The 22428-nt window shown below is 43.4% G+C and overlaps 1 protein-coding gene across 1 annotated transcript in view; it reads left to right on the top strand.

The window, feature by feature from the left end:
* The window catches only part of LOC148025791 (elongation factor P (EF-P) family protein), a 108958-nt gene that overhangs the window by 18801 nt on the left and 67729 nt on the right, over positions 1–22428 (top strand). The window contains exon 4 of the mRNA XM_087692149.1: positions 9539–9616. Coding sequence (XP_087548275.1) covers positions 9539–9616 — 78 coding nt within the window. The remainder of the gene's footprint in view (positions 1–9538; positions 9617–22428) is intronic.

Here is a 22428-nt window from a genome sequence, read left to right as displayed (position 1 = left end):
GAATATATATCAGCTACTGAAGCTTCTAAGGAAACTATATGGTTGAGCAGACTTGCAGAAGATCTCGGCATGTGTATGGGTACTGCAGTTTTGGGATGTGATTGCCAGAGTGCTATGTATCTGGTTAAGAATGCCATGTATCATTCACGCACAAAGCATATAGATGTGCGATATCACTCCATTAGACAGATTTTGGAAGATGGTTAACTCACATTCACCAAGATGAAAATGCAAGACAACCCTACAGATGTTTTCACTAAAAGTCTAAGCAAAGCTTAGCACGAGCATTGCATACGACTAGTGGGAGTTGGCTAGTTAGAGGTCCACATCGGACCTTTAAGTGGGCGGTTGTTGGGATAAAGGCCCTGTTTAACCCTTGTGTATAGTACATGCACATTATACATGTGAATGCACCCTTACGTGCCCTAAGTATAAATACATTTTATTCTTTGTGTACGAACACATTGTTGGTACACTCTTATCGAATTGTACTTGACTCTGCTCTTTTTTTTTTCCGTAAAAGGTAATTGTATTAATTACGAAGAAGGTATAAGTTTTCATGATTACAAGATACACGATGGGTCTACCCCATCGTGTGTAAAGAGGACACTATCTCTTTACAAGAACCAGATGACCTAAGAATTACAAAGTCATGGCAAAGACGTAGAGGAAATTGCCATATGCCAGGGATGTAAGTCCTCCCGAGAGAGCATATCAGAGTGCCAGAGAAGATCTATCTGCCAGTACAAGAGACCCTTAAGCCTAGCAATATGCCGCTAAACATTATAGGCAGAATAAAAAAGAAAAGCATTTTGAATGGTCCAGTTATGCCAACAGCCCCAATATCGCAGAAAGTGAAACATGATCTTCATATGTGGCTGTGTCGGTGTGGGGTATTTGGGCTGCACAAAAACCCAATCAAACGGGCGTAGCACTCAACCAACTACCGCTCGCCAAACGGCTAACAAGAATGACCAGATTTTCTTAGCAATGGGGCAAGAAATAAATTGATGACGGGCGGATTCCACACTGGTGGTGCAAAGAAACAGTTGCCGTTGGAGATTTGGCGCTTGGAAAGGGCTGAAGCAAGCGGAAGACCACCAATCCTCCTCCTCCAAAGAAAGACCTTATATTTGAAGGGTGTCTTGTTCAACCAGCCGTCCATCACAGTTGCCCTCCACCATGACCGGGATTTACGCAATCCCCATAGAGTATTAGCTTTAGTAACCAGCCATTGATGATCTTTAATCAGAAGATGATACACCTAGTTAGTTGAAGCCTTTTCTAAATTCAGCCGGCCTACCAAGTCCCAGTCCTGCCAGGGACGATCCGAAGCAAGGGCAGGAAAGGGGTGTCTGCTTTGAAGCACCATCAAAAGCTGTTCCCATAAATGCCTGTATCCACGAGGGATCGTGAAAAGCCTTCTAGCTGTACGAAAGGATATCAAGACATTGCGATTGGCAAGGGTGGCATCCGTAACTGAAGTTAATCCCAAACGTGCCATGCGGTTGAATTTTGGTCGAAGCTCATGTTTACCTTCCCACGAAAGCAACCGCGAGACTGCCAATAATTCCAATTAAAAAGAATTAGTAGCCAGGCAATTCTCTGCTGGATGCCACTGAGCCTTCCGAAGGACCAGTCTCCAGGAACATACCAAATGGGCAAGCAGGGATGAGGAAGAACTGGAGAACCGAGAATCAGCATTAAGAACGTGCCACCAAGAACTCCGGATTTGGGTATTACCATGCAGAAGCCCATGATCCTCTAGAAAATAACGGGCTATAACGACCCACGGATGATGATCCAAGCACATGGCGTGGAAAAGAGACCAACGGAGTGCTAGTATATGAGTTTGGGCATCTAAAATAGCCCCTCCACCCATGTGTTTGGGGGTGCACACATGCGACCAAGAAATCCAGGAAATGCCTGCATGCAGGGAATCCTTCTTCCATAACATGAAGCGAATAGACTGAGTAATAGCGTTCAGTGTAGTAGCAGTCCAAGGCAGCAATGGCAAGAAGTATGCGAGCATTGGCAACATAATTGTCCGGGCTACTTTGAGGCGAACATGGAAGGGCCAGGCCTGAGACTTCCAATACAGAAACTTAGCCGACAGTTTCTGTGAAATCCACTGTAGTAGCTGCTTTGGGGGAACATCAACACCCAAAGGGTACCCAAGATGCCTGACAATGGAGCCACGGGGAATAACCATACCCTGCCTGTCCAATGACTACAAATCCGACTCCGTGCAGCTGAGAATGGCTGATTTCAAAGGATTGATGCGAAGACCGGAAGCCTGACCAAAGAGAGCCCAAACATCTAATGCTTTGCGAAGGTTATCCTTGTCCGCACGCAGAATCATAAAGCTGTCATCAGCCAAGGATTGACTAATGAAGTGTTGTCTAGAAGGAAGCGACAATCCAACCAACTGAGTAGAAGCTGCCATATGAGATAACATCGAAAGAACTGGATGAGTCGCAAGGGCAAAGAAGAGAGGACTCAAAGGGCACCCCTGTCTGACAGAGCGGGCAAGGATAAATGGCTCGATAACGCCGCCATTCAGCATGACTCGCGAAGACACCGCAGCATTGATGGTGTAAATCAGACGAGACATCCGGGCACCAAAGCCCATAATAGACATAAGTTCTACAATGAAAGACTAGTCCAGATAATCAAAAGCCTTTTCCAGGTCCAATTGAATCAGTACGACCTCCTGATTAGAATGTTTTGCATAATCAATCGCCAGTTGCGCATTTAATACATTGTGCAGAATGTTTCGGCCCTTAATGAATCCATATTGGAGAGGATACACAATGGCAGGAAGATGCTTATGGAGCCGATTCGCCATTACTTTGGAAAAGATTTTATACATAGAACGCATCAAAGAAATTGGGCGCCAATGTTTCAACATAGACGGCGAAGGAACTTTTGGAAGCAGTTTAATAAGTCATTCTTTCCAGGAGGAAGGCATGATCCCCGTTTCCCACACCTGCTGAAACAGAGCCGTCAATGGTTTTGCCAATTGGGTAGCAAAAACCTCAAAGAACTCATTGGTGAGACCATCCCAGCCAGGACTTTTATCCTTGGGCAAGTGTAACAGAACATCCATAACCTCCGCCTCACAAATATCTGTCTCCATAGTAGCTTGCATGTCCTGCGGAACCTGATTGCGGACCAGATCATAAAAAACTGAACGGGCATGAGTAATTTGGCCTGAAGGGGGAGAAGTGGAACCAAGAAGGTCGATGAAATAATTCCTACACATATTGGCAATAGTCTGGGGATCAAGGACCATTTGACCTTCTGCATCCTGAAGTCTAGTCATATTCTCTCGAGCAGGAGAGGCATGGAGAGCTCGAAAGAACTTATGAGTCTGACAAGCAGTATCTTGCAAAGTCTCCGTCAGATGTTGCAATTTGGCCTGCTGATAAGGTTTCAATTGAAACTCTTTAATAAGATCGGCCACAGCCCACACGCATTGCCAGTGACAGCAGAAATTCATCATGTGGAGTGTCCACTAGCAGTAAACGAACCAAAGCCAACAGGTCCTCCGCTGCTTGTCGACGCCGGCGACAAAGAGATGCATGATGGATCCCATACTGCTGAGCCACCCGCTGCACATTAGAGAGCAATCATTCAAACGAAGCAGTGCCCTGAGAGGAGAAGTCCAATAGGAATCTATCAATCAATTGCTGCATATAGCCCTGAAAGATTGCATGCTTCAAATAAGACAAGTTGAAACGCAAAGGAAGTCTCTCTAGAAATTTCTTATAAGGTGCAATGGGTTGTGCTAGTAGCTCAAGCTGTAGAGGGAAATGGTCCGACAAGGCATATTGCTGCAACACTTTCATTTCAAGCATCTCAGGAAGGAAATCATCATTCTGCATGATGTATATGCGGTACAACCGCGACCATGTTGTTGCATACTGGGCAGAATGGTAAGTAAACCCTGTAGAAGAAGGGTGTAGCCAAGACTAGAGATCTTGCTTAAGAACGGAAAGAGCCAACTCATGCCACATACGACTTTCGGGCGCGTCCATTACCGAATGCTCTGATGTGGACTGCGAAGAATTGACACACACATTGAAATCCCCCATCAAAAAACCCCGTCTGCCAAGTGACAAGGAAGTTTGCAAGGTATGCCAAAGCTCCCGGCGAGATAAAGGATCATTCGGAGCATAGAGCCCAAGTAACCATAAGATCTCTCCTTCGAATAAAATTTCAATTACCACAAAGTGGCCATGCACATCATTTTCAATAAGAGCAGGCTGATATTTTTCATGGTCAATCATGAGCACACCAGAATAATGCATGGCATGTGTCCCTGCATAGAACAGACGAAAGCCATGGCAATCCACAACTTTACCTGCTTCTCCGTGACTCTTGTGCTCAACAACACATAAAACATTCCACTGATTCTCATGCAAGACAATCCACATGGCATGTTGCTTGTGACGAGAACAAATTCCTCGCACATTCCACGTGGCTATTTTCATGTCTATTCAAAAAGAAAATCAGGTACGAGGCACGACTTGCCTCGATTTGACCTTTTTTGCAAGAATATCCAGGACCCCCTCATCCAAAAAATCAGCTAACACGATAAAAGAGTTTGGACGACCAGATTTGGAGGTAGACGGCATATCCGCTGTCTTGGGGATGGAACAGGGATAACGACGATCCCATGGGGTAATGACGTTACCTCTAGTATCAAAAGCCAGCTTAGCAGGTGGACCCTTCGGACCATCCGAATACACTCTCCTTGTGGGTTGTTGACGGGGAGCAGCGGAAACCATAGCAGGAGCAGAGTGTTCTGAAGACAACATCTCTTTCCTGCGCATATAAGTACGCATGGAATCTTGTGAGGCAGTCGGCACAGTATCCACCATGCTAGCAACAGGCGTGTTGCCTTTTTTCCCGTGTACATTGACCCAGTCATTGGCATGGGAATCCAAACCCGAAACCTGTTGTTTACCTTTATCCAACACTTTAGATGGCTGGGTGGCATCCTGGGACGGAGCATCACACACCATATCTTACATGGGCAGCGCAACATGCTCAGGTTCTGAAGTGTGGGGCTTCTATGGGCATTCAGCCATAAAATGCCCCAATTTACTACACAAAAAACAATGTCCTGCAAAGTTGCCCCATTTCAAACGAAAGTGTAAAGGATGCATGCCAGAGCAATTAAGACGTAACCACGCAGGCCTTTTCCTGGCAGTGTCCCATAACATACACAAATGGTTACGATTGACAGCCCTCAGGCTTGGGGGGACCAGAACAGTGCCCACAACGGCCATAGCGTCCTTTAACAGTGGCCAATAGACAGCTAGACAGTTTTCCACTTCAACCCAGACAGGGCATTCACATTGCAGCAGACGCTGAAAATCTGCCATTGGGCACCATGGTACAGCATGGACTAGACGGCGATCTAAGAACAAAGGCAGTTTAGACAGGAGAACAGCACGGTGCGTCTGAGATTTCAACAACACCTCAAAAAAACCTCAGGGCCCAACAAAAATCTCTTCCACACATTCCCCTTGTAACAGACTGTGCAGCCACTGGCGAATACGGGAAAGCTGTGGGATCTGACCAGTGAAGAAGAGAATCACGGCGCGTTCATAGAACACTGAAAAGGAGCGCAAGACATTTTTCGGGTCCACAGTGGCCTCCAGAACATCTTCAGTTGTAGAATCATAAAAGACTTCTTGATTATGTTGAACATAATCACCAAGCAGAGTGTTGGCAAACTCTAGCAAATGCTCCCAGTCAACCTCCTGAGAGTCCACAGAATCAGAAGCAACTTGAGCATAGGACCGATCCTGATGATCCATTGTCTCTTCCGAAATATGCTTGGTGCGTTTGCCTGCAGGCTGGAAGTCAGGACCAGGAGGCACCTCTTCTGTGCACGGAACCATATCCTCTGGTTCCTTGGTATCGGAATCCGGACCAAGAGCTGCCACCGTTTGGTCTATAAAAGCCAGATCCAGACCAGCCATATTGTATCACTGCGTATGCCGGTCCGAGGCCGAGTGAAGAGTTGCACTCTCTCTCTCTCTCTCTCTCTCTTTCTTTGTACAGATCAGTGGGCACTCTGGCCGAGACCCTGTCTCTCTGACAACTGACGGGCGTAGGGTTCCACAGCAGCTGGACGCCTCAGCAGAAAAGGACATGCACGGGCAGGCTGAGCCGTGAACATCAGCACAGACGAAGGCAGCGGGGCGACTGGTGACGTGGCAGCGCGTTCGGGCAGGGGACAGGACGGGACAGGCAGCGGGACACGGGACAGAAGGCGGAACAGGAGACAACAGCTCTCTCTCTCTCTGACGCTGCAAAAGAGGCAGGGACGATTCAGACCTGGCAAGCACGTGTGGCGTCGGCGAAACCTGAGCCTCCACAGGTAGGCGGCCGCGTGCAGACGGACGTTCGGGGGCAGAAAACGAGGACTCGCAGGCAGAAAACGACGACTGGAGCGCTCTAGGGTTTCTGCTGGCGGCGCAGGGACAGGACGTGGATGGCAGGCGAAGATAGGCGGATCTGTAGGCATCGACGGTGCGGACAGGACGTGAACGACAGACGAGCAGAGGCGGAACGTCAGGCGTCGACGGTGCGGACGCGAACGAGTGGTGAAGACAGGCGGGTCTTCAGTCTTCGACGGTGCAGGTCGAGGCGACGGCAGGGCGTGCAGTACTAGGCGATGGCAGGGTGTGCAGTACTAGGCGACGGCAGGGCGGCACGAACCGGCGGCACCATCGCGCTTCTCTCCGCTCTCTCTCTCTCTCTTTCTCAGGTCTCTCTCTTTGACTTTGCTCTCTCTCTCTCTCCCCCCAGCCAACACACTCATACTCACTCGAACTTCCATCTCTCTCAGCTGAGCTCCCCAATAGTCGGATGCAGAGAGAGAGGGTAGGACATGCACCTTTTCAGGAGATGCCATCAATGCCAATTGGAGACTGGAAGCCTTGGAAGAATATAACAGGAAAGAGTGATAGGATGGTGGTCGGTTTGAATCCTCCCGAACCACATGATCCCCTATAGTATACACATCGGCCATAGATGTCCTTTAGGAAATACTTGCAAGAAAACAGAGAAGATACTGCAATTGGATTGTCCTCCCCTTGTATGGGGTTTGTCGATATGTTGATAAGAGAGCAATGTAGACGGGGAGTATCTGAGGTGAGAGAGACAACTTGGAGCCAAGCAAAGAGGGGAAGATCTGCAAAATGCAAATATGGCTGCAATAAATGCAGTCAAAATAGGTCAAAAACTTGTTGCACTGCCAAGAAAGAGGCCGCTTGGCAAAGAGAGACTGTCCAGTAGAAAAATACAGCAAAGGAAGGCCTATCTATCTGTAACAAACAGGCCACCCAGCATAGAAAGGTGCCACCCAGCCTCGAGAAGGCAGCTGTCCACAATAAATGATGGCACCCAGGTCTGAAAACTGCCCTGTACAAATTGCAGGTCTGCTGATCTGACTTGAGGTCGCCAATCAGGTGAGAAATAGGTCTCCCAGCCAGCTATGATGCTACCCAGTAGAGAAAATTGCTGGCCAGCAAGAGGAGGGTGTTGTCTGCCTGAAACACAGGTCTAAACCTGCTGCATGTGTGCAGGGAGGGGGCGGGGGCTTCCTGCAAAATGCGAAAGAACAGACCAGAAAATAGACCGCCCAGCCTGAATAATGGCCGCCCATCACTGAGAGGAAGTGCCCTATTGCAAAACGCAAGGTGTTGATGCCAAACACAGCCTGTTGTGGGCTGGAAACAGGCCGCCCTGCACTATTGGATGTCAAAAGCAGGGACTCAACATGTGTGGATGGCACCTAGTTGGTTTGGTTGTGGACAGCATGCTCCTCTTTGAGATTTCTGGCTCCCACGCATGGCTCTGGTACCATGTAAGAGTGCTCAACGGAAGGAGGAAAGCGAACATGGAGAGGAGACAAAGAGAGAACATAGGAGAGAGAAGGAACAATGTGATTGCAATGGCTGAAGCTACAAGGCTGCAACAATCATCCCCAACACGCATTTATATGCGTTAGTGTTGGCGCTAGACAGTAGCAGGGGGATGATAGAATGTGGAGGGCTAGTTGATCACGAAGGATCCATGATGGATAATGAAAGTGGGAGGGCAAGCTGCCTATATATACGCCAAAAAGTGGCAAAACCTTAAATATGGTCAAACCCTTAAAAATGGACAAATGCCCGAAAAGAAATGCACTAATGTGCCCTCCATCTAAAGTGTTTAAAACATATAAAATGAAAAACAAATACAATGTCAAAGCTTCTAATGTCCTCATCTGACTGAGACAGAGGCTCACAGTTAGGAGATGACCACACAAGAGACACATGATTGCTAACAAGTGTGTGGTGCACGTGTCAAAGAATGTAGGTTGGCTTGCTAGGCATTGATATGTTGGCAAAGTGTGTGGCTACTTGAGAATAACGAAGGGAACTCCCACCAATGTTCCAGCAATACTATTCGTTTGTGCACTCCAAAGTGCTTCCAAATTCATTCACTAGCTTTAGTGTTGCATTAAAGCTTTGGTAGGGAGCTGGAGATAGGTGGACTCCAAATTCTCTTGATTATTTCAGATCACCAATACGAAGGGTTCTTTATCACAGTAGCCTTCTAAGAAGAGCTGGACACTTTAGGTACATTTAATATGGATGCCCAAACATTGTAGGTGCATTTAACCTTTGAGTTTTGGAGATGTTTAATGAGGTGAAAAAGTGGATCAAGGCTAATTAAGCCTTTGTTGCTTAGCACCTACCACAATTTTTTGGTGTTAGATGTGCCATTATAGAGGGTTTGAGATTGGAGCAAAGTTTGAGGAATAATGTTTTTGTGTTGGTGTACTTGTTTGGCACTTTTAACCAAATCCTTGCTGCTTGTAGCATTTCACAGAGTGTGTGGCTTGCTAGTTTGTCAAACTGTATCTTGATACTAACACCTATAAACTAGCGGTTGAGGTATGTGAAACAGGATGTCAATTAGGCATGCCTGATGTGAGATTGTAGCTCTGGAGCATATGGTTGGGTGCTAAACTAGATATGCACTCGTTTCTGCTCGTATTGTTTTATGCCATATGGGTTGTTTTGGTGATAAGAATTGGTGATTGGGAGTGCACGCAGCTTGTTGGATGTATAATAGTGCTATGTGCCTGCAACATATCTTGTTGGTTGCACTACTACGTACCTTAGTTCTTCATAAGGGTGTCACAATTCAATATTGCTCTGGAAAAGACATTATAAAACTGAATATATCTCTTTCTACATCCTTTCTCTCCTTGTCAATTTTGCTTGCTCATACAGATGAAAAGGTTTTGTTTGAATGTCATATCTTGACCTTTGGTGGATTTGACTTCATGTAAACTTGTGTATTGCTGGGTTAGTCCTCCAGTGTGAATGACCTTCATTTTCTCTGTCTTCATATACCTAAGTTGATTTGTGGTGCTTTGCTCTTAAATAAATGCATACTTTGTTTCAAATATAGACATGGTCTGGAATCAGGATATTCTTGCTGCATTGACTTGTGGAAATTCTAGGTTCAAGAAGCGAGGGTTGACAAGGATGTGAAACAATTCACATACAAAGATGGGGAACAATTTGTTTTTATGGATATGGTATGTCTCATAGCGTATTTTGCATTGATATTGTAGATAAAGTTTTTGTCTCAAGGTTTTTGGTAGCAGTTGCTTGGCAAATTCCAACATTATTCACTATTTCAACCTAAAATGTGAAATTCTTTTGGAGTAGCTGCTTAGTGTAACCAAAAAGGAGCTGCCTAAGAGGTATGAAGAGGACTGCAGCAGCCAAAGGGGCTGCATTTCTATGACAAGCTCTGATAGTGTTGCAGCAGCCAAAGGGGTTGTGTGTTTGTGACATATTGAGCCTATTCAAATATGGTGGCAGTTGACAGCGGGTGGCAACAACTTCCAAAGGAGCCACATCTTTCAGAAACGTGACATTTTGAGTCTGGCCACAGGTTGGTACAGCTGAGAGAGGGTGGTAGCAACAGCTAGAAGAGCTGCATCTTCAGTGTTGGGATAGTTGGAGTTTGTTTAGAAGCTCTTGAGGCATGATAGGGAGGCAGCCAGCTCATGGGTGGTGGGGTCCTTGAGTAGGCATATGACGAGGATGTTCTTACAATAGCCCTTTTTGCTTGAAGTGGAGGCATCTACTTGAAGCTTCTATAGAGATAGAATGTATTTAGGAATCCACTGTAGTTTAGTAGAGTCTATAAGGGATCCACACTTGATTTATGTCAGATGGAGGAGTTGATTTCAGTCTAGGAGGTATGGTGTTTGATTATATTTTTGATTGTCACAGCAAATGGTACTTGTGTCTTGCATGCTTGTTACTTTTTCAAAATGCCATTTTTAATGGTCACATGCTTGAGGATGCTACATATGGCCATGTTTTAGAGGATTTGTCACAACTCAATAGAAAAAGAATTCAAATTTTAAATTACAATTTTTGTATTCAATAACAAATTTGTTTGTGTCCATAGTAGTAGAAGTAGGACCACTTTGTAGAGTGGTATAGTGGACATTATTTGCAAGGAAGATAACATCTCGACCAACGGTGTTGAGGGGGGTATGTGTCAAGCCATAAACCGCAGGGGTTCAGAAGAATAGACAAGTTGGAAGGAAGAATCAAAAGAATAGACAACTTGGAAGGAATAAAAAATACTCTGTATATGACTTTGCAAAAGACTTAAGGCACTGTGGACACCCTCTTGGATTACAAACACTCTTTTGTTCGCCCAAAGCATCCACCAATAGCAGGTAAGTAGAAGCCTTAAGCAAGAAACCCTGTATCAAAACCTTGAGTATAGCAGTCTTGTTCTAAACTTGTTGCAACTTGTGCTCTAACTCACTCCTTCGAACTTAGCATATGGTTCCGATTGGAATAGATCTGGTCTACAAGGGTACATAGGTAGATTTGTGAAAATCGTTTCAGAATAGTCGAAAAAAGCTACTTTTCCTAAAATGCGTTGCTTGTTTGTATTTTTAGACTTGGATGCCCTATATCACTCAAGATAACTCCTTGCATGTGTTTTATATCCACCCAAAAATGTCATTAAGTTAATAAAACTCAATCACGGATATTTAGACTATTTTTGAGACTAGTTTTGAATCTAAATTTTTTTGAGGATCACGAGTAAGTATCTCATAGACATCTATATGGAAAATTTATATGGATGTTTCTTTCTTGTTTATCCTTCATTAAACGTGTAACCATATGACATCCACCCCCTCCAAACCTACACATCCTCTGGATAGGCCACACAGTGTAGTCCACCTAGATCAAAAAGCCACATATGTGTTTCCCAAAGTATCATGCACACAATCATTTTGCCACCGGGATAAAAAATCCAAACACTTTTCATCCTCACAATCATGTAGCTAATCCCACCACCTCCACCCGGATCAAAAGGCATCAAGAGCTCAGACATCCCAACTAGCATGTGTCTCTCTGTATCCAACCCTGGCAATGATAGCTCATTAAACCTCTATAGCATCCCAATCCCTATAAATCCTCTTGGATCATATGGCATCCCAAGTTCATATGTTGACTCGTACGCTTCTTCGTCTTCTTTATGTCTGTCAATCTACCGATCTTCTGCTAGGTTCTCCACTTCATAGGCCTCTTCTGCATCTCTTTTCTTGCATATCCTGATCCTCTTCCTTGCCTTGGGTACCCTCAAGTTAGCCTCAATTATCTCTATCAAAGCATATGTTGCATGCCATAATTTACATCCATTAGACTTAGTTTCTCTCTATTAGGAAAACTGTCCTACAATATCATCCTCCTTGATCATAGGATATGAAATGATCAAGTCCACACAACATGTATCCACTATCTTGCTCTATGGAATCCATAGGTTCTTCCAAATCAAATGGTAGAGGCAACCCATCGAACATATCATATCTTGTAGATCCCCTTGGATCATATGATAATTGCAATGTTTCGTCTTCTTTTTACAAACAACCCTCAACTTACATCCACTCAACGTGTGTGTGGTGATCTTTTTGCATACGGTGTGAAATCGGGCTTTCACTTTAGCAATTTGCTCTAATTCTTATAACCCATATAATCCTTTAGCATATATGTAAATCATACTTCCCCTCGGTTCAACATCCAAGTTTGTGACACAAAAAGGGTAATGTCATCCTCTCTAGATTTGCAATCTGCACTGAAATCCATAGTATATATCTTTGTGTCTGAATTGGGAAAAATATATTCGAAAGTCTCTGGCACTAATTTACAAAATAAAAATTTTGGCAACTGACGAAAAGTGTGAAGATATGCTAGGCTTTGCACTGAGGAAATACATCATGCACGACCGAGACTGAAACACAAAGACTCAGATAGAGACAAGTAAAACTCAAATACAAAATGCAAAACGCAAAACGCAAAAACTCAAAACTCAAACACAGAGAGAAGAAACTTTGAAGTGAACGAATGCTATAAATGAATGTAAGAGTGTATAGAATGCCCAAGGGCAGAGCAATGTAGTGTTGGAGAGTGACGTCTGGCGAAGACAGATTTCAAGTGTAGTAACTACTAGTTGGAGACGAGAGATTGCTGAATAATGAATGGCAGTAGGTTGGTCACCAAAACATAGCAATCGGAGGCTGAAATCTAGTAAACGTACTAGTGTACCACCAGAGGAAGGCTGAAAACTGATTAGCCGAGGTAGAGAACTGTTAGCTGACAATAGGAGAGGTGTTTGTTGGTGTAGATTGCATGTTGGACAACAAAAACGTAGGTACTGCAGTAGTCCCTTGGTGGGACAGATGGCAGTAGCTAAACGCAGGCTTGTTAGGTGCTATGATGACACAATAGATGGAGACCGCCAAACAACAGGGTGATGATTGAAAACAGGCCGCCTAGGGTTGGATAGTGATGGATTGTAGTCAACGATGCTTGGACAACAGATGGTAGGTGGTTGATGGCTGAAATTTGCATGGTAGAGTGAGAAACCGGCACAAAAGGATAAGATTGAATGATGGGCAGCTCATCTATTTATAGATGTTCAAGGGTGTTCCAAAAAATTAGGGTTTTGGGAGACTACTGAAACTCTCTCGAACCATGCACTAGATTTGTGTTTTTCATTAATTAAGCATATTTTAGGGCTATTTAAAAATGGTAGTTTGCTATAAAGCACATTTTAGATCAATGTCCCCTCTCAGGCCCAAAATTGTGCCTCAATGGGAAGGCTCAAAATGTTTATCCAAAGGTATGCCACCCCTAAGTAGTGTTGGGAATAAAGGGCCATCGTGCCTTTTATATGTGCATGGGTGTGAACACACCCTTAGCACAATTGTACTTTCACACACACACACACACACACACACACACACACACACACACACACATATATATATATATATATATATATATATATATATATATATATATATATATATATATATCTATCTATCTATCTATCTATCTATCTATCTATCTATCTAAAAAAACCTAAAGAGGTTCACTCGTCATTGTACCCAACAAGTTGTGCTTAATCTCCTCTCTACTTTGCACACACACACACACACACACACTCTCTCTCTCTCTCTCTCTCTCTCTCTCTCTCTCTCTCTCTCTCTCTCTCTCTCTCTCTGTGTTGTGAGAAAGCATTGTGTGTCTCCATCCTCGCGCTCTTTGTCACAACAAACTAGTATCAGAGCTCACAGGTCATGCACGCTTTCCGGAGTTGGCACCAATCGTCAGCATTTGGCAGGTGTAGGAGAGGTGTCACTGGCGAGGAGGAAGTGTTGCAGGGTTGTAGGCGGGCAAGTGCTACAAGAGTCCTAGGCGGGCTCGATGAGTAGTAGATGGCAGTTTGCAGTCGTCACCACAGGGCACACGATAGGTCGTGGATGGCAGGTCAGGCAGTTGACGTGCGGCGACTGGATGAGACGGCACACGACGATCTTTTGATGACAGACGGAGGCGAGGGCTTGCAAGCGACTGGACGGAGACGGGCATGTGGCGACCCGCACAGTGAGTCAACGGAACCCTCCCCCTCGGTCACATTTTTTTATTTTTCTATTTTTTCTAAAAAAATCAGTTTTTACCCCTCTTTCCTGATGGGGGTTTACGAGCATAAGCACAGAGTTCAGATTTGTGCAATCTTGGCTTGAAAATTTGGGGCTTTTCCCGGATTTGGGGATTGTGATGCAGAACAAGACCATTTGTCTCAGAAATTGCAGGAATTTGTGACATTTTGCCTCCGACATTTGGGGTTTTTCATGTACATGCAAGAATTGGGCTGAAATTTACCCAATTTCTCCACATTGATGCACATTGGACCTCGTGTAATTCGGGGCTTTTGCTGTTTGGGCGAAATTTGTGTGCCATTTGGTCATTTAATGTACATGCGGGTTTAATTCCATGCAATTTGAACATCTAGCACTTGGAAAAATTTGGGGGTTTTGCTGAAATTGCTCTACTTTGGCAAAATTGGTCTATTCTATGCATGTTAGAGACAGTGTAGATGTATGGTTGATGCTTTGAGCACAAAAATTTTGGGGCTTTTGACAGTGCGTGTCAAATTTTGTGCCCGTGGGTGCATGTACAACAGAAATTGCAGCTAAAATTTGGGACTTCTCATGTAATGTGATGTATTGTCCTTGGAACAACTGTAATTAGTTGTGGAGTGTTGTAGCACAAGGTTTGGTGCTTCTAAAAATTTATTTGCAGGTCTGAAATTTCTGCTTTTATGTGGTCATTTATTGTTGGTTGGTACTTACTTGTACCTTGGTCACTTGTGTGATAGTTTGGGCTTGCATTTGCTGAAATTTTTGGTCACATTTGGGCTGGAAATCATGGCTGATAGTAGTGACAAGAGTAATCTCATGCACATTAAGAAGCTTGAAGGAGCACATAATGTTGCAGTTTGGCAAAAACAGTGCTATAGTATCTTGTTGCAGAAGAAGTAGCCAAAGCCGATTAAGACGGGCAAAGCCCGTAGATATGGAACAGGAAGATTGGGATGAGTCAAATGAGCTTGCACGCTCAACCATTGAGCTATCGATTTTTGATGCCTTGCTGTTAACATTGAAGGTTTGAATTCTACCTATGCTATTTGGACTCAACTAGAAGAATTGTATGCGCAGAAGAGTGCCACAAGCAAATTTTTTCCGGTTGAAAAAGCTTATGGATTTGCGTATGAAAGAGGGTACAACAATGTCTACTCACTTAAGTGAGTTTAACTCCATTTTTAGCCAGCTGGTTGCCTTAAAGTTCATGATTGATGAAGAATTTAAGGCTACGTTTATTGCTTTGCACTCTGATAGAGAGTTGGGATACATTCAAGACTGCTATGAGCAATTCTAATGCAATCCTTTTGTATGCTAATGTAGACAGTGCCCTACTCATGGACCAAATGAATCGGCAGAACAATGCATCCGGTAAGTCTTCTAGTGCTTTGCATACTAGGGGCAGATCATAGTAGAAAGGCAAATCTGATAGCAAGGGACGCAATAAATCACGTGGTAAGGATGTTGAATGTCATCATTGTGGCAAGAAGGGTCACTTTAAACGTGACTGTTACAAATGGAAGAAAGAGAAAGGAAAAGGCAAGAAGACAAATGATAGCAAGGAAGAGAAGAAAGAGAGTCAGCCTAAGAAGACCAATGTCAAGATTGAAGAGGTAAATGTAGTCACTCATGACAATGACAGTGGGAATGATGTACTCTTTGTCTCTTCACACTTTAGTACACATGCTTTACTTGCAGATATAGATGATGACATGCATACTTGGATTTTAGATTCTGGTGCTTCCTTTCATGTCACCCCTCATCGTGAGTGATTCTTTGACTATACAGGGAATTGACATGGTGTTGTCCATATTGGGGACAAGTATGCATGTGGCATTGCAGGTATTGGCATTGTGTAGTTGCAGTTTGTCTTTACACTTCAGCATATACGGCATGTATCTCAGCTCAAGAAGAGCTTGATTAGCACAGGGCAGCTAGATGATGATGGATTTCATACCACCTTTGGAGATGGGAAATGGAAGATCTGTAAGGGATCTAGAGTGATTGCCAGAGATTGTAAAAGTGACACCTTGTATCCTCTCCGTGTATTGAGTGTGAGTGATCATGTTGTTGCCGTGACCGAGCAGCCAAGTATTTCTTTGTGGCATGTCCGGTTGGGACATATGAGTCAAACTGGAATGAAAGTGCTTTCTCGTTTGGGTTACTTGCCTTGTCTTCGTTATGCTGATTTTGAGCATTGTAATCATTGTGTTTATGGTAAACATGCACAGACTTGTTATAAGAAGTCTCTTTCATTGAAATCTTCTTCTCTAGAGTTAGTATATTTCGATGTATGTCAGATGCTAGGGTTGTTTTTAGAGAGAAAGAAATACTTTGTAACCTTTGTTAATGATGCTATACAGAAGGTATGGGTTTACCCTATTCGTAGCAAGGGTGAACGGCTTCACATGTTTAAAAAATTCTTGGCATTGGTTGAGAATCAGACTGATAAGACACTTAAGTGTCTTCACTCTAACAATGGTGGGAAATATGTGTCCAAGGCCTTTCAGGCATTCTGTGACAGCAAAGGGATAAAGATGGAGCTCACTGTCCCTCATAATTCACCCCAAAATGGAGTTGCAGAGCGTATGAATCGGACCATACAGGATTAGGTCCGTACGATGCTGTCTCATGCTGCATTACCCCATGGTTTTTGGGCAGAGGCTGTTATGATAGCCGTACACTTGATTAATCGGTCACCAAACAGGTCTTTCGGGGGGGGGGGGAGTTCCCCAAGAAGCGTGGTCAGGTAAGCTATCTTCGTATGCACACTTGAAAGTGTTTGGCTGCGAAGCATTTGTGCACATACATAAGGAAAAAGACAACAAACTTGAGCCAAAGTCCTGTAAATGTATTTTCCTAGGATATGGTGATAAAGGTGAAATGGGGTATAGATTATGGGATCCCGAGAAAAGGAAAGTAGTATGCAGCAATGATATTATCTTCCAGGAAGATCGCATGCATAAACAGCCCGAAGAGATTGAGGAGGTCCGTAGGGTTGTATTCCGGGAAGAAATACCTTTTGGACAACAAAATGTGCCCACTCTACAGCAACAAATACCTGCTGTAAATGAACCTGCAAATGCAGAAAATAATGCTGGAAATGATCAGCTAGCTATTGCCCATATTGATGAGCCACTGGATGTGCAGGAACAGCCAGGATAGCAAGCTGTTAATGCTGATTTGCAGGTTGAAATGCCAGGACAACAAGCTAAAAATGGAAATTTGCAGGCTCAACAGTCAGTAAACAATGATCATTGGGTTTAGAGATCGTCTAGGGCTACTAGACAACCTGATAAATTCATTCCCGGTGCAAACAATGTGGTTGATTGTCATGTTGATAGACTGTGGTGAACCGTCTTGCTTCAAAGAAGCAATGAACAGACAGGACATTAAGAAATGCTATAAAGCCATGTTGTCAGAGATGGAATCTCTTGACAAAAATGGCACTTGGGACTTGGTGCACTTGCCTAAAGGGCTGAAAACTCTTCCATGCAAATGGTTTTACGAGATGAATGTCACTTCTGGTTCCTCGCCAAAGTACAAAGCAAGATTGGTTGCGAAGGGATACAAGCAAGAACATGGAGTTGACTTTGATGAGATCTTCTCTCGTGCAGTCAAGATGACTATATTAAGAACCATTTTGGGCTTGGTTGCAGTTGAAGATATGGAGGTCATATAGATGGATGTAAAGACTACATTCTTACATGGTGATCTGCATGAAGACGTATATATGCAGTAACCTGAAGGATTTGTGGCAAAAGGGAAAGAGAAGATGGTATGTAAACTCAAAAGGAGTTTGTATGGGTTGAAACAAGCACCAAGAGAATGATATCATAAGTTTGATACATTTATGCGGTTTCAAGGTTTTCATAGAAGTCAAGTGGATCATTGCTTGTACACCAAGAAGGCCGCAGATGACAGCCTGATTATCTTGGCTCTGTATGTTGATGACATACTGATTGTTGGGAGGGATACTCATGCCGCGGACTCACTGAAGCAAAGTCTTCATGGCAGCTTTGACATGAAGGATCTTGGTGATGCAAATCACATTCTTGGCATGCGAATACTCAGAGATAGGTCAAAAGGATTACTCTATCTATCTCACTAGGAGTATCTCTCCAAGGTTTTGCAGCATTTCAATATGGAGGGGGGGAAAACAATTTGGGTTACATTGCCTCCATATGTGAAACTCGGTGCAGAGGACAACCCTACATCTGATGATGAGAAGGCTAAAATGACCAAGACACCATATGCTTCAGCTGTTGGTAGTTTGATGCATGCTATGGTTGCTACACGTCCTGACATTGCCTTTGCAGTGGGAGTGGTTAGCAGATATATGGCGAATGCTGGTAAAAAGCATTGGGAAGCAGTGAAAGGTATTATGAGATACCCCAAAGGCACAAAGGATTTGTGCATCTGCTTTGGAAAGCAGAAGGCATCTGTCGTTGGCTTTATGGATGTAGACTATGTTGGTCATGCGGAGTGTAGATAGTCCACTTGTGGGTATGTGCTTACTTTCACAGGAGGAGCAGTCTCTTGGATTTCTAGGCTACAAAAATGTGTTGCCTTGTCTACTACAAAGGCAGAGTATGTGGCTGCCACTGAGGCATGCAAGGCGGCTTTATGGCTTTTACGTATGGTGGGAGAGCTTGGAATCACAGAGTTACTTGTTCTCCATTGTGATAGTCAGAGTGCTATCATGCTAGCACGGAATCCCATCTTTCATGCAGAGATGAAGCACATATAGGTGAAGTACCACTTCATTAGAGATGTACTTGACATCAAGAGCATTGAGTTTGTCAAAGTGCATACGGATGATAATCTTGCAGATCTTCTCACGAAGGGTCTTCCAGTAGAGCAGTTTGCTCATTGCCGACAGATGATAGGAGTTGGATGGATATATGTATTTCAGCTTTATGCATACCTAGGCTTAGCTGATTCTTTTCTCCTCTTAAGGCACATTGCCTTTAGGTGGGAGGTTGTTAGGAATAAAGGGACATTGTTCCTTTTATGTGTGCACAGGTGTGAACATACCCTTAGCACATTTGTACTTTCATATATATGTCTATCTAAAAAACCTAAAGAGGTACACTCGTCATTCTACCCAACAAGTGCTGCTCACTCTCCTCTCTACTCTGCACTCTCTCTCTCTATCTCTTTACTATGAGAAAGCATTTTGTGTCTCGATCCTCACGCTCTCTGTCACAACAAGTAGCTAGGGCATCGGACAAAGGGTGCACATGGGTTGCCCAGTGGCCTACCAAGACTACAAAGGTGATGGTTATCTTACCAAGGGAGTCCAATTAGTCACCCTAAAGAGAACAGGGCATTGAATAAAGGGTGCACATTAGCTACCCAGTGGCCTAGCAAGCTGTATAAAGACTTACGAAATCACATTGAACTTTTTCTTTTGGTGGGGTGGAAAGTTAATTTTAGGAGTGGCAGTTGATTAAGTGATAGTGACCCACAAGACAAGAGAATGGATGATATTGAGCTAGGAAATGCATTCTATGCTGATGAGCCACTATACAGTCCCAAAACATGGTTAATTTAATGCAAACCCTAAAACGGGGTGCGGTTCAGTGAAACCCTAATTCTGGAGGATCCATCCTCATCTATAAATAGATAGGTTGCCCCCATTTAGTCTCAATCTCTTCTGTGCAGGCTCTCACACAGTGGAGCTTTTGGCCATCAGTCTTCTACTATGTGGTTGTCCAGCCTTCACGAATGCTGCCACTCTCTGTCCATCAGCCTTGTAGTGCCCTAATGCCTTCCTCTTGGCTGTCACTCACTACCTGGCGCCCTTCTCTCTGTTGTGTTTGACCCTACTCTTTATCGCTAGTATCTTCACCATTATTTGTCTTCTATGTTTGCACCTCTAGTGTATAGGCAATAGTTGGTAACCCATCTCGCTCATCAAGTGACCTTTTGTTGTTGCGTTTGGATCTCTCCATCACCTAGTGGTAGCTAGTGACATCACTCCTCTTGGCAACACTCCTCCTGCTTACGTTTGGTGCTCTAGGCCCTCCTGACACTTGCGTTTGCTGATCCTCTTTATCCTACACTTCGATTGACAGCCATAGAATTGGGATCTGTCTCTGGTGGATGTCACTCTTCGACACATTGCTCTGTCCTTGGGCACACTATATACTCTTAAATTCATTTATAGCATTCATTCACTTCGGAGTTGTGTTATTTCTATCCCTTCTTTTGTTTGTGTTTGAGTTTTGAGTTTTGCGTTTAGGGTTTGAATTTTGCTTTCTGTGTCTGTGTTTGTCTCTTTGTACTTTCATCATACACTTTGGGTTTCCCTCAGTGCAAACCCTAGTGGTACCTGCACACTCTTTTTCATAGATGGTTCACTCAACACATCACAAAAGAGTACAAGCTTACCCAACCACTGGACAATGTCGATGACAAGGGAAAGGTGATGAAGTATCATGCGAAGAAGGATGGTGGTGTAATCTGCCGATGGAAACAACTTGGGTTCTGTCTAGTGGTGCTTTGCACATAGGATACCGATACATAGAATGCTAGATGTGGAGGGATGCTTATCCAACAAGTAGCACTTGGACAGTGTCCCTCGTGGGAAATTTATTAACTTGCCCAAGCGCCCTAATACAAAGATGATGAGATCATGCATGCATAGAGAAATGTACAAGAGGGGGAAGTATGGGCAAATCCCTCCAAATGCAAGGAAGCAAAATGAATCTTCATGTCATCAGTTTTAGGGAATATGTCAAAGTAGGATTCCATCTTAGAGGTCCACTCCTCTAAATCAGATGGTGAAGATGACTGACCATTAAATTTAGCTAGAACAATCTTGTGCTTTAACCCTCTTTCATGGAATGGTTGCTGTCCCAAAATAGGCTGATCATGAATACCATGTATGGAACCCCCAAATTGAGACGGAAATCTCCCAATAGGTGGTTGAGAACCACTATGTAATCTTCCTGTTGGTAGAGAACCCCTAGGAATTTGAGTATTCAACCCAAAAGCTTGAGAATCTGGAGCATTTGGAGGCTTCATTGAGCATACTAGAGAGAGCACTGATCGTCAATGTGATGAAGATTTGCTGAATACACCTCCATGCTACATCATGTGTTTGCACCTTCTATCCAAATGAATCCCCATGTCTGCAAATCAATAAAATAATCACTATTCAACTGATCTACAGCTTGCATACACACCTTGGAAGGTACTTGAAGGTCCTGAAGTGGCAATGCATTGATGGAATCTCAGTTTGAAGATTACGCATAGGTACATAAATTTGGAATAGAGAATGAACTGCTTTAAATAGTGAATATACAACATACACTGGATCTTGGTTGAAGCATTGAAGGTATCTGACATGCATTCTTGGCTCCATTGAAGTATAGATACATCCTGGAAGACATATGTATTGTGACTTATGCATTTGAGTCACAATTCTTGAAGAAAATACTTAGATTTGGAAATATATGATAGGCTGAAAACTGTCATAAAATTGTGGACAGCAAGTACTCATTGGTCCTAAAGCATTACATAACATCTTCTGTCAAATGTATGACATGACATATGTATATTGAATGTCTAGAGGACTGAGATGAGCATTGAATGCTCATGAAAGTTGATGTTTGATGCTAGAAATAAATGTATTGACATTGTCTTGGCTGGTTACAAATAGGGAATGCATTCTATGACATTGTCTATTGAAGACATATTGAAAGCTTGTAACATTTGTTTTATATTGTCAAAAGCATCTCCCAATTCTATAGGTCCTGTAGATCCTAGAGGTAGTGCTGAATCTTCTATCTTGTCGTAGCTTAGACATAGCTTTTCACACCGGATTCACCAAATGTTAAGGGGGGTATGTGTAAAGGCATAAACCACAGGGGTTTAGAAGAATAGAGAAGATAGAAGGATGAATTGAGAGAATAAAAAATACTATGTATATTATTCTGCAAAAGACTTTGTACATTGTATACACTCTCTTGGATTACAAACCCTTTTTTGATAGCCCATAGCATCCATCAATAGTAGGTAAGTAGAAGCCTTAAGCAAGAAACCTGGTATCAAAACCCTGAGTATACCAGTCTTGCCGTGAACTTGTTGCGGCTTGTGTTTACTCTTTCTTCTTTGAACTCAGAATATGGGGGTCTGAGTACTCAAATCGATTGGAATAAACTTGATCTACAAGCTTACATGGACAGCTTTGTGAAAATCATCTAAGAATAGTTGAAAAAGACACTTATATAAAATGTGTTGCTTTTTTGTATTTTCAGGCTTGAACGCCGTGTAGCACTCAACCTAGAAAAATTGTCAAGATTATGAGTAAGTATCTCATAGACATATATTGGAAATATTTATATGGATGGTTTTTTTGTTTTTCCTTCATTGAA

The sequence above is a fragment of the Lygodium microphyllum genome, chromosome 14, assembly GCF_053477565.2.
Source record: "Lygodium microphyllum isolate KBCC chromosome 14, Lygodium_microphyllum_v1.1.10, whole genome shotgun sequence".
Classification (NCBI taxonomy): Eukaryota; Viridiplantae; Streptophyta; class Polypodiopsida; order Schizaeales; family Lygodiaceae; genus Lygodium; species Lygodium microphyllum.
The sequence above is the reverse complement of the archived record's forward strand: the minus strand, read 5'-3'. Positions and strand labels throughout refer to the sequence as shown.